This window comes from Myxocyprinus asiaticus, chromosome 1, assembly GCF_019703515.2.
Source record: "Myxocyprinus asiaticus isolate MX2 ecotype Aquarium Trade chromosome 1, UBuf_Myxa_2, whole genome shotgun sequence".
Taxonomy (NCBI): domain Eukaryota; kingdom Metazoa; phylum Chordata; class Actinopteri; order Cypriniformes; family Catostomidae; genus Myxocyprinus; species Myxocyprinus asiaticus.
The window spans coordinates 53,788,900-53,807,057 of NC_059344.1; the positions used below are offsets into that span (position 1 = coordinate 53,788,900).

Sequence of the window (18,158 nt, forward strand, 5' to 3'; positions counted from 1 at the left end):
GTCATGCACGTTCCCATCGCACTGATGACTAACACTAATCATAAATAATACAAATATTTGACAGCTCCCTATGTCATGTACTGTATCACTAATAGTGACATATTTCATATTTAAATTTTACTTATACAATTTTAATTATTTGAATATATAAACAAAGAGATTAATGTTACATTTTATTTAAAAAATATGAAAAACAAAATATATGAATAAAAATGTATTGATGAGGGAAATTCTATAGAATCTGGAGACTTACCTGTTGTTGTGACGTCGTAAACGGGGCGGGGCACTAAGATCTGACCGTAGCCTCAGTGAGTATTGCCTGTGACAGATTGCTGAGACGTCTGTACAGCAAATTCATGCTTTTTGAATTTCCTTTCTAAGACAGGTACATTTGACTGGGATTTGTATATGCATCTGGAATTACACGTTGGACCTATTCAGATATTGTTAGTTCGGACGGGAATATTCGGTTGATTTTTTTTATGGGACTATTGAATTTGTGTTCAGCCAGTGCACGGACTGAGGGATTTGAAAGCAAGGCTACACGCGCCTCTCCTGCTATACGTTTCTGATAGCTAATGTATCGCACATTGGATTAAACTCCAGAAAAGTTTAACGTTTTCACGGATGCGAGCGGAATTAGTGTCTGCCAATATTTTGCAATGCGCTGAATTCTGCTGGATATTGTCGCGCGGGACTCTTAGAAAAAAAAGTGCACCGGGGACGTTTTTGAATTTCTGTTCTATTGCGTAGCTACTACAGCAAGTATATGCTGGCTTTAAATTGATTCCGTAAAATTAAACATCTCATATTCTCCTCCCGCTGTGCGTAGCAATAATCTACAACATTTTCAGTAAAATGACCTGGAGCTGAGACTGGAGATTGAGGACTTTCTCCGAACTAACAGAAGAGCGGTTCGGATTGTCAGAACATGAAGTCAGTTACAAGTCTGTTTGTTTTAAGTGTGTTGCTGTGTTCAACAACCGTGTCCTGGAGCGCGACTATCAACAGCCGTGGAGGTGAGTTCAGTTTGTCAGTTGTCAAGTGATGTTCATTAAATTATAAACGCAGTTACAAGCAGAGCACTCATTGAAATGTTTGAAATATAGACAAAACGTGCTCAAGTAGCAGGTTGGCCATTTTAAAATGAAAACAAAGTCTAATTTGTATACGTTTAGTTTGCGAACTCTTACATTTTGCGAAGCAAAGAAAGCCTACCAACCTCATAGGCGCGAGACAGGGGAATAACCTGTGCGCGCTGGCGCTCCACGTCACCATAGAAAAAACACCACATCACCGGCATGGTTTCATTTTGCGACTGTTGTCGATTCTTTTGGATTTATTATTCATGTTGTGTGTTTGTGTAATCGTAAGATGTATGCAACACAATTAGTGCTTTAAAGTAGGCAACTTTTCCTACTCTCTTATTTAGCTGTACATATGACTCACCTATATATTCAAAGGAGAAATAGATGTGTAAAAAATAGGCTATACAGAGTTCTGGTCATCTCTTCTGGCGAGAGACACCCCCTGGGTCGACCTCATGCCTGAGTCACACTCACGCGTGTCCCCTCCAGCCTTGTTTTTTTGGATTTGTAAATGTAAATGATGAGGGCGTAGTAGTGGATGTGTTCGCTCGCGTCGGACGGGGCGGTTTTCCATTAATCGACGAAACTGAGTCTCACTTTCGCTCATCAGCTACAAGCATACCTGCACCTTTCATGCACACGAAAGATTGTGGTAAACTGACAGAATCTTGCGCTTTTCAGAAGCACGCTGGTGCTGAATTATGTTAAATGTTACTCCGCGCGGGAACGATTGAGATGATCTTTCCATCACCAGAGCAACATATGCATCTCCCTTCCTCACCTGAACACTGTTTGAACAGATACTCCAGCCGTTAAAACATTGGGAAAAGCACTGAACTCTCAGTTACACAGCACTATTGCGCTTTGTTGAACCTTTTGCTTTATGTCAGGCATATTTTGTCCAAACAGCTGTGATGTCCTGCAAGTGGAGTGCCTTATGTAGGATAATATGCATTATGCAGTGAGAACTGTTCTGTGCTTGACCGGCACCTGTATCTTACTACCAGACCACATTACACTCCCTTATGTTTTTGTGGCTTCTCTGAAAAAAGCTACATTATATAGGGTTATTATTAGCATAATACTTTTTTTAATATTCAAAAACCCTTGGCTCATATGAGTACGCTTGAATAGCTGTGTTTCTAATACCCATCACGTGAAACTGATTTGGACTGAAACCATGGGCGTAGATTTGACTTGAACATTGTGGGGTGTGAAGCATTTACATGTTTCCATTGATCATGGTATAAATATTGTTGGGGGGGGTGGGGAGGGACTTGTACTTGCTTGTTTTGATTATTGAAATTTGAAATTACCTACCCCCATCCCCCCTGGAATCTACGCCTACGCCCACAGTGGTCACCATTTCACAAATGAATGTGACATTGTGTGGTGTGACTGACTCAAACCCTTACAAAGTTATGTTTTGGAAACAAGCCTTAGACAATGGTGGACAATTTGTAGAGTTCAGGGTCATCTTTTGAATATTTAGGGCTGATTTTGAGGTATTGCCTTTTTGGAATGAGCGGATTCACACTGGGGCATGTGTTTTTAATGGAAATTGAGTTTTACAACATGAATAAGTTAACATGTTAGAAGTAGATTGAAATAAATTGGAAAGCAAATCTTCAAAAATGGAAAGAGCAAAACAGGGAATGGCAATAATTATACAGACTGGTCTCACAGTGAAATCGGAAACAGTAGGTTGACTTTTCTTTAGAAAAATTCGGTCTGTACTTACTGAAATTCGAAACACTGCCCCCAGTGACAAAGCGGTAATTGCTGTTATGGGCAAGTGTGAACTCCATTTTCTGGTTGAAATGTCCACAGAGGGGTGCCAAAAGCGAGTTGTGAAGTGAGTTGTTTTCAGCTGTACAGGCTGAAATACAGTGAAGAGGAATGCATATTTTATAAACTTAACCCCCTAAAACCAAACCCAAAAACTAAACTTAACTAGAATTGGGGTAAAAATGTAATGTTAGAGAGAAGAATGAAACCTCTGAATCACACTCTTCACTGGTTATGCAAATGCAATTACTTCCTGGTTTCAACGCTGTATCTTAACCCGGGACTCCCATGCCACAGGGTAAACTTGCTGGAGTCGATGCAAACATGTCTGATAGGAGATGCCGCTTGTCATTAAATCGGCATAGTGTGGCTGATCCTAGGGTACTGGAACTCTTGGAAACAACATGCCAACTTCCCGTGTGATCATCTTGAAATAAAACCGAGTAATTTATAAGTAAATGGGTTCAATAAGGTAAGTCTTGTGCCTTGATTTCAGAAATGCCACCTCCTCCTACATATGGACATGACTTTTCCATTTCTTTCCAAGCTCACTCCTACAGCGTATGGGCTTACATGCATCAGCAGAAAACATCACAAATGCTTTTTTTCAGCATTCCTAACAAAGAGGCATTGGAATTTGCCGAGTTAAATGTCATAGCTAACGTAAGCAGACTGATAGTAGTTGCATTAATTTAGTAATATAACAATTTGGTTCTCTGTGAAGAGTTTGTATGTAGGGAAGTGTAGTCGAGGGTAGCTGTACTATACATGCTAAAATATTTAGGCAAATTCTTGACCTTTTTGACTTTGTCCCCCTGTGAACCATTTTTTTGTGTGTTGCGCAAGGTGAGCGCAAGACATATCTGATCCCATTTTTGTGAACATTTTGTGTTTTTTGAGGATGCTAATGTTTAATAGCTGGCTGAGAAGGGAATTCTCTTCTGGGAATTCTCCAGCTGTAATGCTGTTATAATTTTACAAACACTTTAAAGTGCAGTGTTGATTTGATTATCTCTTTTCAAGGTTATATTCATGTATGCTAAATTGAATAAAAACAGAACACAGGGTCTAAGAAAGGTCCTTCGATACATTGGAGGGTAAGACCAGTGAGACAGACAGCTGAGGTCAAATGTCAATGGTCAGTCTGCTTCTGTGAATAGGTTGTCTAGTCTCATCAGAGTATAAGATCTTTACTTGAACCACCATATTTCTATTTCTTTCTTCCTTTAGCTTTCTTCTCAGTTTAGGCCTATTTCAGCCACGTTACAAAATTACTTTATGAGCTCACTAATGGTCAGACTAATTACCTAACAACCCAGACTAAAAATTTCAGCCAAAGTAACCCAAATCCATTGCCACATTGTTTTGTCTCAACTGACCTTCAGACAGGGAGACTCAAGGCCCGGGCAAACTTCGGGTGATTACATTACGTATCGGATCACGCTGGTCGACTGTGTTGCTTTCCTGAAAATACTCCATTGACCCTGAGTGCAGACGGACGCATTTGACGCATGCATAGTATGACTGCTTTGTGATACTCTTTTAGTAGCGTCAATGGCCGGCACATGCACCGACGATGCGAACAGACCATGACCCTGTCCGCTGGTCGAGAAAATCTAACCACGTGGACTGGCTTATGAAGAAATTTACGTCACACATAGTATATTCAGGCCTTTAAGCCCAAAGTCGAACACTAGCCTTTCAAACACAGTCGTACAGTCGAACACTATCCTTTCAAAGTATACTTTATTTGACTGTGTGCGCAAACACAGGCAATTGGCAATTGCGTTACGACTGCTTTGAGATACTGAACTATTTCTCTTCAGGAGTTTAGACCCATAAAGACGTAGATCCAGTTATACAAATGCAGGCATCTCCTGACCTCCTCACGCATGCACTCTTGATGTGCACATCCACTGTTGCTGTTTCTACCTTCATTCCCTGATGTTTATTGGCAATTACACCTTCTTCTTGTGCTTTTTCATGACAGCAACAGCTAAATTGTGAGTGTTGCCACCTTGTGGACCCAATAACTAGTACAAATGATTCCAGGTACATCCGCGTTCGGCGTCTTCAGAGTACGCAGGGTTAGAAAAATCAGGCCACGTACTGTATGCAGACGCCTAGCGTTCGCGTCTAACCAAAGTATACTTTGGGCTTAAATCTGTTACTTTGTGTAAAGTTTGACATGTCAGTCTGTGTTTGCTGTTTGTCTGCCTGACCCTATAATGCATAATACGTGTGAGTTTTAATGATGGAGAAATGGTGTGAAGACATGTTTGCTGAATCCATCCAGAGCAGAGAGGGCTGCTAGTGGCACCAATAAATACTGAGTCCTTAGGAATGTGTCAGAGGTGTAAAAAAGGACACATCTGTGTGATTTTCTCTCTTTTTCTTTGTATCTCCTCAGACACACCAAATATGTCCATGTCTTTGTGTATGTTCATGTGCAGGCCTAAATCATATTCTCAATAGTACAATATTCCAGTTATGAAGTGTTCTAATTTTTGAGCATGTTAGTACTGGTGCTAGCAATGGCAAGGCCGTTGGTTCGATTCCCAGGGATTGCATGGACTGATAAAATGTATATCCTGAAATCACTGTATGTAGCTTTGGATATAAGCATCTGCTAAATGCATAGATGTAAATTATTGTCTAATCCCTGTCCCTGCTTCTGTATGCCTTTTACTTGAATACTGTAAATGACGCACACATTCTACACACACACTGACACACAAAAGACTTTTGCTGTCATGTAGTATTTCCAATCCATTAGCACTTAAGCTTATCAATCAGATCAACTTTTATGGCTCAGAAGCATTTATGAAAGCCTGTTGCATTGCAGGAGACCATAGAGGCCCTAGGTTGATCATGTGTTGTGATATATCAGAATTACAAAAACATGTTTCCACCACCCACCCACACCCTCTGCTCTCTGGCACACCTTTCCAGCCACATGTCGCCAGCAGTGTGATTGGACAGGAACGCAGTGGACAGGCTCATCATTATGTGTCGAGTTCTCATAAACAGTGATTTTGCCCAGAAGAGCTTACAATGGTTTTGCCAAGTAGTGTTCCTGGATCAGAATCATTCTTGTTGGTCCTAGAACATAATTTCTATCAACCAATCAGATTTTAGGGATGAGGATAGGGAAAAGGTTAGGCTTGGGCTGGCATTAAGGGCTTGAACAACATTTTTATCAACCGTTTACTTCCCTTTTATTTTAAGGCTTGGTTATAGTTATATGTTCTGAGATGTAACAGATGTTCATCCAGATGTTGATCCAGAAACACATCCTACATGGCAAAATCATGATCACCATCTTTTGAGGTCATCTGGAGTCTGAGGCCACTACATTGGATGAGGGGTATTCAACTTTGCTCCTAGAATGCCAACGAACTGATGAGTTATCCAAAACCGTTAAGATCTTAATTGCTTAAATATGTTCAAGAATAGCACTATTTTTTTCAGGAGCCTAAGGTGGTGTTATAGAACAGCTACTGGGTGTTTATATTAGCAGACCTTGGAGCTTCATTATGCCACACCTTGAGATGTAACAACTTGTTTCTGTGGTGAAGTGTCATAAATACACTCATACACACTCACTGTGTGTGTATTTCCTCTGGGGGAAATGTAACGATCCCTATGGTGGCAACCCTTGCCAGAAAAGCTTAGTAAAGACTGCTGCACCCCTAATAAATCTAACACTGCAGGGTTGTGCAGTAGGAGGTGGCTCTCTGTGTCAAATTAAATATTTTGTGTGCTTGTTTTAATGAGCGTCTATATGTTTTCCTCAGTCTTGCATCTGTTTGTAACAATTGAAATGTGTTCCCAATTTGTTTGAAGACTTATAGGTGTTTTTGTGTTTAGTTGTGTGATGATCTGGTGTTATTTTCTTTGCATTGTCCAGGAGTTGAAAACTCTGCAGGAGCAGAGTGACGCAGTGGCCATATCTTTTAATGGAACTCATTTGTGTACCTTCTCTCATTGGCCAATTACTGACTCTGCTCATGAATATGTGATAAGCCATCATGATTGATGAATGTGGCCCAGCGGGCCAGTGGGAAGGGACAGAACTCTAGAGCTGCTGAGCTCTGCACTGATTGCAAAGTATTGATCTATGGGAAAGATGGGACATGATGACAGAGTTGGAGGAGTATGTGTGTATTGATCTGTTCTTTGATATTATTGAGTTAATTCTGGATGTAAGGCCTTGCTTTCATTTGTTTGATGCACTTTCTACACAGTTATTATTTGATTTTTTCATTTATCTCAGTCAATAGGTTATTCTCAGGAAATGGTGCCATTTGTGTGCAATGTGTGTCCCTGACTTACTAGTATAATGAACAGGATACTTAAGTTAGGGCCCATTTACACTTGGTCACTTCATGTGTTTCTACTGATCAGATTGCTGTCCGATTGAATAAGCTCATTCCATTTACACTTGGCCACATCAATGCGTCTCCTCTCCGCCAAACGTAAATAAATCCGATCTTCGATTCCCACACTATATGCAAATAAATCAGAGTTCACTTCCGTGATTATGCTAATGCCGGGCGGCTAATTTAAAAGATATGATTTGTTATTTGATTTCAAGTGACTTTGCCCAGTGTGCGTGTGTCTGTGTGTCTGTATGTGTTCGCGCTGTGTGTATTTTCCCCCTCGGGGCATCTCGTAGGTAAGATGCCTCATGCGTGTTAGCTATTCTCATTGTCAGTGTTTAGTTTCAGTTTCGCAAGTGATCTGCATCAAATAAATGAAGAAAAAAACGTTCTGTCAGTCCTACAACATGCATTAATTTCATAATTTGTTATTATTTATTGTGTGACATGAGCCCTATGCAAATATTCGGTTACAGCTCTTGTGTTTCAAATTTTTCCTCATGCTGACATAGCACTATTTGGGTGGAGTGAAGTTTACATATGCTTCTTGAAAAGCCAGATGCATTTACACTTGACCGAGTTTCGAATGGAATGCGTTTCAAACCACCTCCGGAGGTGGTTTGGTTGATCGGATTTATATCCGTCTCAAATCCATCTTGGAGGGCATTTACACTTGGTCTTTTCATGATCAGATAGCAATCAGATCAGCAAAAATGCATGAAGTGACCAAGTGTCACTTCCTTATACCTTAGTAACGTTAGGCTATTTGATTTTGAGTTAGGCAAAATAACTTTTGATATACGTAAAACATTAATATAATTTTTTCTAACTGATAGTGTCAAAACAGCAAATGTGAGATGAAAAATGCTATTGCTGATGCAACAGTGTGTTTTGTGGTGCTTCACACTGCAAGTTCAATGCTCAGTTGAGCTACTGTGCAATTGAATCGCTCTTGAGCAAACTTGATGTAAAATGTAAATGTAGTTGGTTATGTAATGAAAACCTTAAAATATATTGCATTAAAAGTCATGTGCAATAATAAAAATTGTTATGATGTCATGATACCATTGTGTAAGGAACAGGGCGAAAAGTTAGTGTTTATGATCTGATAATCTGCCATCTTACGCGTTATTTGTTTGAAAGTGAACAAAAGTCGTTGTTGTTGTAGCATCTCTAGTGTTTAGTTCAGCAGGTATAGTAAAGTGATTCTATGAGACCAGGTTGTAATTATGGCCCCGCTCACTTAGTAGAAGCAAACCCCATAGGTTAAGAAAACACTTTGTGATAATACTCTTAATTATAACTAAGGATTTTTTTAACTTAAGGCGTTTGTTGCTTCTGGGCACTAGTACTTTGGACCTGAGTTGGGAAAACATTATTTCTTGACCTCAAAATGTTATTTTTCTGACCCCATTACTCTCTCCCTCACTTGCTCTTACATTTTTGCTTGCTATATCAGACCTTCTCTCTCTCTCTCTCTCTCTCTCTCTCTCTCTCTCTCTCTCTCTCTCTCTCTCTCTCTCTCTCTCTCCCATACCCCCCTGCCCCTGTTTGTGTCTGCCTGGTGCTATTGCTTTCAGGGTCTGCTCCAAGCATTACTGTGCCAGCAAGGAAATCCAGCTTACCCATTCAAAACTTAATGGCAGGATGCAGCCTTGAGAGAACAAAGGAAGACTGGAGTTCTTTCTAGATGCATGCATGCACACACATACACACAAACATGTACGATCCTCCCCATGTTCAATCAGAAAAGGCCTGACTAATGGAAACCACTGATTGTGCAGTGTGTAAACACAGGGCGGAAGGTGGAGGATGTAAAATCCATGCCTTGTTAGTTCCCCAGCTCTCTTTCATCATTTTCTTAATCGCTGGCCTGTAATTGGGCACTGGAGGTGGTAAATAAAAGAGGATGGCTTGTGAAATACTAAGGAAGGTTAATTTGTCAAATAGAGTTTTTTTTTCCTGACGGTCTGCTTGCAGGTTGCTTGTTTATGCTGATCTGGGATCAGTCTCTCCAATTCTGAGCCTGATCTTAAACATATTAAGATTGAATTCAGATCAGACTGAAAAGAGAACCACTAAAAGACTCCCTGTTGTGCTCATGGCCATATGGGGAGAGGGGAATGCTGGGAAGCCCAGACACAGTTGTAGCTTCTGTGTGTGTGGCTATAATGTAAGGGGAAATGAGAAAAAGATGCTGAATGAGTTTTTGCATGTTTTTTTTTTTTTTTTTTTGTGTGTGAGGCTGTGCAACAGATGCCGCCCTGCCTCTTTCTCTCTCGCTCTCTCTCTCTCATCAACCTAAAAGGTTTAACTACGTGTATCTCTTTCAAGAGCGCAGGAATAAATCTGAGACAGAGAAATTATTTTGATGTATGTCTCTCCGGAGAGATTTACAGTATGAAATGATTTGGATTAGAGCCAAGCAGGGAAAGAAAAAGAGTGTTACAGGATGCACTGTGTGTGTGTGTGTTTCCTGCTTTCTTTCTCTCCCTCTGGTTTAGGGCTGGGCAAAATATCAAATCTTCATGATGATTTTGTTGTTGATATAAAATCAAGCAACATTGTAAATATTGCAATGCTTTTAATGCACTTTTTATTTGGCTATTAGGTTTCTTAAAGACAATCCCTTCCTGTCTCGTGACTTATGATTATGAAAGCATTACGATATTTTGTAACGTCGCTGATTTAAACTTAAGTAGCAAAAAACGGCTTACAAGCTTTTTGATTCAGTTCTGTAAATCAGTTCAAAATGTTTTTCAATGAATTGATTCAAAACTTTAAATTAACCATTCGTTTGCATCATCACTCAGAAATGTATTACAGTGTTTTAGTAAAATACTAAAAAAACTATTGTTGAAAACATGCTGTGATTATTTTTAAATAGATTTTTTTTTTTTTACTGTATTGTAATACTTGCATTAAAGTAATAGTTCACCCAAAAATAAAAAATCATCATTTACTCACCCTCTTGCCATCCCAGACATGTATGACTTTCTTTCTTATGTTAAACACAAATAAAGCTTTTTACAAAAATATCTCAGCTCAGGTTCATACAATGCAGGTCAATGGTCGCCAGAATTTTGAAGGTATGATTTGATAGGTGTGGGTGGGAAACAGATCAATATTTAAGTCCTTTTTTACTATAAATTCTCCTCCCTATCCAGCAAGTGGCGATATGCATGGAGAATGTGAATAGCTAAAAAACAAAAGAAGAAGAATGTGGAAGTGAAAGTGGACATTTTTAGGAAAAAAATGACTTAGAGGATGAAACTCTAAAAGCACATACAGCCTTTGATCTAATACTTTGTACTGAGAAAAAAATATTATCCATGCTGAAAGCTTTGTGAGATGAGCGAGTGGAGTTAAAGAAGAGAGAGAGCAGAATGGAGGGATGATGCAGATGGGTGTAATGGAGAGGGACGTTAGATCAGAGTGTCACCAGAAGTGACTGTAATCGTGTGAGGTTCAGCGTTGTGCATTGTCCACTTATAGGATTGCATTAGAGGGGTCTGTCTCAGTGTGGCATGCACACACACATCATCTTTGCCAAAAAATGATCAGTTCTTTCATGTATTAGAGTGAATTGCACTAAAAAAGTCATATAAACCATATTTTTAGGCCTATTAAGATTTTTTGGATTGTGATATTATTTTCATGACAATTAAGCAAATTGTCTCTCCCAGTTCTCATTACTGTAATACAAAAAACACATTCTTATTACTGCAATGCAATGCAATGCAATGCAAAAAAAAAAAAAAAAGCTAAATTAAATTGCTAAATATTTTATGCTGTATGTTACTTTAAATAAAAAGAATAAATAAAAAAAACATATTAATGAGAATCACAATGGAGAATAATTGAAGTATTAAAAAAAATATTTAAAAAGGAATTACTCTAATGGTAATCTATGGGGATGATGTACTTAATTGACATGAAAATAATGTCACAATGCAAATCTCTTCATGGTCTTAAAAGCAGGCTTAAATTTCTTTAGAATTTCTTAGCTATTTCTTTTGATTTTGGGGTGAAATGTGACCTGGGCATGTTTTTGAGAGATTCACACAAACAGTCTGCTATCTGAAAGCTTGCAAGTGTCATTTTGATTTGAGTCACTGTATCGAATTGGTTTGGGTGGGTGGGGTGTGGAGGTTAAAGAATAGAGCAGTACACCACAAAGAAAATTCTGTTGGTTCGTATGGGTGTGTGTCATCTAATCTGCATTAATGTTCATGTGTGTCACACAGTCAAATGTCTCAGGCAGCATGTAGGTCACTAAATAATGCATTGCTTTCCTCCTGGGTAGGGTTTACAGCTCTTACTGATTCATTGGAACATCATCTGGTCTTCTTTTTCCTTTGAACTCTATTTAGATGTTTTTTTTTTATTGAGCTTCGTATGACTCGTCCCATAAACCACCTGTTACACATTTCCTCCTACCTGTGTTTGCCTGTCCTTTGATGCATAAAACTAACAGGACACTCCATTGGTTCAGTGTGTGCTCTGATGCTCTATTGGTCAGAGGCTCTCTGCTCACTGGTTGGTCATTAAATTAATTTTAGGTTTGCACAACAGAAAAAGCTTGAGAATTCTGTAACTTAGTTTGAAAACACTGGCAAAACATCTCTCAGTTTAGGATAAACCTACAGGATTGGTTTATTGACAGAAGTCAACACACATGATAAAACACTGAAATGACTTGCAAAGAATTTAAATGCTTCTCTGACATCAATTAAAATCAGTTAAGTTAACAGACTTAACACTGTTTTACCCACTCCACTTAGCTGGCCCCCTTTAATCCATGACCTTTAACGCATCATATGCATACAGAGACAGAGGTCGATCACATCAATTTATAAATATATAGTAGATACATTTACATATGCACAGTGGGTATACTGTACAGTATATAAGCATTTGTGGTCTAGACTCTGTATAGTTAAGCAGAAATGTATAAACAGTGCGTATATTACTAAAGATTTTCAGCCACTTGGAATGTGTCTGAAACAAGCCATTCTGTATCTTTTGTGATGACATTAAGTAACACACTACAGTTTAATTTTAGCAGCTAAAATATATTTTCTATATAGTTTTGACCATTTATAGTATACAGGGCTTGAATTGCTCAAAATTATTGAATGCAGACAATAGTGTTCGTTTTATACTGTTTCGTTGGCTTGTGACAGTGAACACAGACAGCTGTGTGTCCTACATCGTTCTCTCTTACTCTCTCATTAGTCTTGAGGGTTCTCAATGTAAGACGTCAGAGCTCCATGTCCAGAGGTACCAGGCAACCATGCCTGGCGACAGACAGCTGAGATTTATTTCTGTGCTTGTTTGCTTGTTTGTTTTAAATATAGCCAGTCTGAAATATGGTGCTGCATGTTTGCTTGAAAAATTAATGTTTAGTTTGTTTACATCTGACCTAAATGTTTGAGAAGAAGCAACAATTTTGACTGAAGTATTTAAAGAATAGTTTAATATCAGAGTTTTACAAAAGTAAACAAGTTACAATAGGGGAGACTGGGGCTAGTTATCACATAGGGAAGGTGTCACAAGGGCTTTATATATCCTTAACTATAAGGTTTTGTGAGACAAACGTCCAGTTGAATAAATGCTTGTTTTCTCTCGCAGTGGTTTTGTAAGTTGGTTTTAAACACCTAGTTCATGAGTTAGAATAATTCTAGTAGATTCTGTCCTCTTAAAACTAAAATTCCAATATAATCATATTTTTGTGATAGTTGTTGGGCAAACAGGTGAACACATGAAAACCACAATGGTATACATTCAGGCAAGGATCACTTATACAGTATAATGAAGATAGATTTTATATAGAGATAGACCGATAATCGGTTTGACCAATATTTTGAGGCAATATTTACGCTTTTCTGTTACCTTGTCAGGTTGGGTGTCTGTCTGATGGTACCGTGGCATTATCGTCCCCTGTCTGTCTTGTGTTTCGTGTACGTTCTTTGTGTGAGCGCACAGGTCCATGTTGTTAGAGACCGCCGTGAGTGAGTTATCGCTGTGCGCTTTCTGGTGATGTCACGGTCCTGTCACCTTGTCAGGTTGGGTTTTGTCTGACAAGGACCGTGGCATCATCGTCCCCTGTCTGTCGTGTGTTTCGTGTACGTTGTTTGTGTGAGCGCACGGGTCCGGTTTTTGGTTACCGCCGTTCGCTCTCCGGTGATGTCACCTGGTCAGGTTGGGTTTTGTCTGACGAGGACCATGGCATCATCGTTCCCTGTTTGTTTTGTTCCAAGTGTGTTGCTGTTTTTGTCCTCATGTGTTTCAGGTGCCACTGGCACGCGGAATCAGTGTTTCCATGGGAACCCAGATTGTGTGTCATGTCCTTTGCTGGATTGTTAAATATAGTTAAATGTTAAATGTTGCTCAGTGTTGACAGTGTTTGAGTAATGTTGTTTGATGTGAAGTAACTAACCTCACTCTCTCTGCCTAGTTGGTCCTGTCTCGTGTATCTGTTGGTTGCCCGCATGTCGGGTGTGTGGTTGCCTTCCAGCTTGCTGCATGTCAGCTGAGCTTTCACGGAGGATACTTCTTCTCTACCCGCATGTCGGGTGTGTGATTGCCTTCCAGTTTGCCGCGTGTCAGCTGAGCACAGAGGACACTTATTCAGTAACTACATATACTTATTATTGTAAATAAATCCTTTGAACTGTACCTCTGTCTCACTCTGACACTTTTCTGCTTAACTAGTTATTGTTCGTTAATATTGGGTTTACTGATAAAGTTAGACACAAAAGACTTTACGTTTTAAACATTAATTAAATTAGGTATATTAAGTGTGTAGCTTTTTTTGATGTCATAATACATTCTAATATTCCAGTTTATTGTTCATTGACAACTATAAGTAAGCCATTCGTGGGTTTACCTCCCCCAAAACACTGAGCCTCCCAGGCACTATCAAAACATTAGTGTTTATATTTTGAGCAGCCCGCTCAGCTCCACCCATCCCTTTCTATCTAAACCTATAGCGTGAGTTTGGGGCGTGGCTACTTGTAGTAAACTGTTCAACCATACAAGGTGAGGACTTTCAGGGAATTTCTGGGGTTCGATTCTTGTTGCTTCTCGACAGGTAAGCTACACTCTGGTATTGCTGTTAGCTCATTATTATCGAGCTTCAGATAAATTCGTAAGATACACGGAATATGTATTGTTACGCTTACTATTTACCAAGAACTATCCTACCTCTTGTGCTAGATCCCCCGCACCCCAGCCGCCGTTCAGTCCAGCGATGTTATCGGAAGAGCTGATTCCTCTGCAACACTTTCTGTCCGGTGTGTTAGTTTTAAAGTGGTCTTGTTCATTTCGACGTTAAATATTAATCACCTTTATTTAGTATTGCCTATTTGTTCATAGGGAATCAGAGAGTTCGAAGGGGCGTGATGAGTCTGAGGGATGTTGGCAAAGGTTGTTTGAAAAGGTATTTTATTTTTGTAATTCTGTTTGGTGCCACTAGTAGTGCAGAAATTATACACCACCTTTAAGTAAATCTTTTTAGACTGTGTGCAATATTAGTTTTGTAAAGCAGTTCACACAGAAGTTCAAATGATTTGTTTTTGCATAAAAGCAGAAATTAAACAAGAATAAAAAATCAGTTATTCATATAAAGTACTTAAACACAAGAATAATAGGTAACGTATTGGTCGATCTCTATAATTTTAACTGAAATGTTGAACCATGTTCTCAGGACAAGGTTATTTTTCAACATTTACATTGGGGCAAGTTGTCATATACAGGTGCATCTCAATAAATTAGAATGTCGTGGAAAAGTTCATTTATTTCAGTAATTCAACTCAAACTGTGAAACTCGTAAATAAATTCAGTGCACACAGACTGAAGTAGTTTAAGTCTATGGTTCTTTTAATTGTGATGATTTTGGCTCACATTTAACAAAAACCCACCAATTCACTATCTCAAAAAATTAGAATACATCATAAGACCAATAAAAAAAAAACATTTTTAGTGAATTGTTGGCCTTCTGGAAAGTATGTTCATTTACTGTATATGTACTCAATACTTGGTAGGGGCTCCTTTTTGCTTTAATTACTGCCTCAATTCGGCGTGGCATGGAGGTGATCAGTTTGGGGCACTGCTGAGGTGGTATGGAAGCCTAGGTTTCTTTGACAGTGGCCTTCAGCTCATCTGCATTTTTTGGTCTCTTGTTTCTCATTTTCCTCTTGACAATACCCCATAGATTCTCTATGGGGTTCAGGTCTGGTGAGTTTGATGGCCAGTCAAGCACACCAACACCATGGTCATTTAACCAACTTTTGGTGCTTTTGGCAGTGTGGGCAGGTGCCAAATCCTGCTGGAAAATGAAATCAGCATCTTTAAAAAGCTGGTCAGCAGAAGGAAGCATGAAGTGCTCCAAAATTTCTTGGTAAACGGGTGCAGTGACTTTGGTTTTCAAAAAACACAATGGACCAACACCAGCAGATGACATTGCATCCCAAATCATCACAGACTGTGGAAACTTAACACTGGACTTCAAGCAACTTGGGCTATGAGCTTCTCCACCCTTCCTCCAGACTCTAGGACCTTGGTTTCCAAATGAAATACAAAACTTGCTCTCATCTGAAAAGAGGACTTTGGACCACTGGGCAACAGTCCAGTTCTTCTTCTCCTTAGCCCAGGTAAGACGCCTCTGACGTTGTCTGTGGTTCAGGAGTGGCTTAACAAGAGGAATACGACAACTGTAACCAAATTCCTTGACACGTCTGTGTGTGGTGGCTCTTGATGCCTTGACCCCAGCCTCAGTCCATTCCTTGTGAAGTTCACCCAAATTCTTGAATCGATTTTGCTTGACAATCCTCATAAGGCTGCGGTTCTCTCAGTTGGTTGTGCATCTTTTTCTTCCACACTTTTTCCTTCCACTCAACTTTCTGTTAACATGCTTGGATACAGCACTCTGTGAACAGCCAGCTTCTTTGGCAATGAATGTTTGTGGCTTACCCTCCTTGTGAAGGGTGTCAATGATTGTCTTCTGGACAACTGTCAGATCAGCAGTCTTCCCCATGATTGTGTAGCCTAGTGGACCAAACTGAGAGACCATTCTGAAGGCTCAGGAAACCTTTGCAGGTGTTTTGAGTTGATTAGCTTATTGGCATGTCACCATATTCTAATTTTTTGAAATAGTGAATTGGTGGGTTTTTGTTAAATGTGAGCCAAAATCATCACAATTAAAAGAACCAAAGACTTAAACTACTTCAGTCTGTGTGCATTGAATTTATTTAATACACGAGTTTCACAATTTGAGTTGAATTACTGAAATAAATGAACTTTTCCACGATATTCTAATTTATTGAGATGCACCTGTATGTTTTCAATGTTTCAGTGTAATTTTTACAGTTTATTTATTACAATATGTGTTGCCAAAACACATGGCTGACTTTTTTTTACTTTTGCCATTTAATGAATTGTTTTGTACGTTATAATTGGTTTAGTGTTTATATTTTGCAGACAAGCCATTAAATAGCCTATTACAGGCAATTAAATGGCTGGTTCCCATTATGACAACTTAGCCCATATAGTGTGATGGCATGCCCTGTTATTGGGGCATTTTGTCACAAAAGATCAACATGTGTTAATTGACTATCTTTTTCCTGTGCAACAACTGTGGAAATGTTCAGTGGCTTTATTGTAGCCAAGACATTAAGGTACACTGTAAAAAATGTACTGTAAAATTTACAGTAATTTACTGGCAATTTTAGTTGCCAGCACGATTGTAAATATACAACAGGGTACTGTAAATCATTTATTACAATTGTACTATAAAAATACAGCATACTGTTGTAAATATGTACTGTAAACATGTTTTTACAGCCAGCAGCATTACTGTAAAATTACAGTAAAAGTAATGTATATTAAATATAAATATCAGACCAAAATTACAAGTGTTACTGTAAATCTACAGTACTGCTGTACATACATTTTACAGTCAGTTAGAGCATTTGCTGTGAATTTATGTTCAGTTTCCTTCACTTTACTAAAATAACTACAAGTGAGATTTTTCAGTGCGAAATATATTTGTATAAACCTACTTTTGATGTAAATTCAGTTATCACGTAATGCATTTGTCCTTCGATTTTAGTACATTTGAAGAATGCATCATGCAAACAATAAAACTTGCAACAACAAATAGGAAATATGATTTTCATCATAGTACCGTTTTATTTATTGCACAATAACATCACATTGATGCATTAAACAATAACAAGCACAAGTTTACAAAACATAATGCTGACTAGCAAATATTAAATAGAAAATTAGGTAGATAAGATACAGACAAAGCAAATGACATTGGATAATTAGTCTTGGTTAATCTGGAAATATAAAGGATTTTCTTTATAATTTCTTTATAAAGAATTTTTTTCTTTTATTTTAAATTCTTCTTAAAGGAATAGTTCACCCCAAAATTATAATTCACTATTTACTAGAGGTGGGGAAAAAAATCGATTCACTTAACTATCGCGATTTGTTTTTTACGATTTTGAAATCGATTTTTTTTTTATTCCAGAATCGATATAATTCATATTCAATTGTTTTATTTCAGTCTTTGCTTATAGATGAGGTGGAGAGAAGTTACCGCTTTTGTACCAGCAGAGGGCGAAATGTATTTGTTTTCATTCATGAGTATTACGTGACGTTATATCCGTTTCAAGCGGATGCGAGAAAGTAAAAAAATGGCGGACGGTCAGAGATCTGCGGGTATACGACCTGCAACCTCACATTTTAAATCCAAAGTATGGAAACACTTTGGATTTGACACATTACCAGGAAATACAGAGCTAGACATGACTAAATCGGTATGCAAACTCTGTCATGAACTGGTAATATCGTATTGTGGTAAAACTACCAACATGAGTGCCCATCTTGC

At 38.6% G+C, this 18,158-nt stretch overlaps 1 protein-coding gene across 3 annotated transcripts in view; it reads left to right on the forward strand.

Moving 5' to 3' along the window:
* The first annotated feature begins 310 nt into the window (after positions 1 to 310).
* LOC127441083 (semaphorin-4F-like) overlaps positions 311 to 18,158 on the forward strand; it is a 106,612-nt gene continuing 88,764 nt past the window's right edge. For all 3 annotated transcript variants that reach the window (XM_051698278.1, XM_051698263.1, XM_051698271.1), the window contains exon 1: positions 311 to 1,019. In XM_051698278.1, coding sequence (XP_051554238.1) covers positions 932 to 1,019 — 88 coding nt within the window. In that variant the 5' untranslated portion in view covers positions 311 to 931. The remainder of the gene's footprint in view (positions 1,020 to 18,158) is intronic.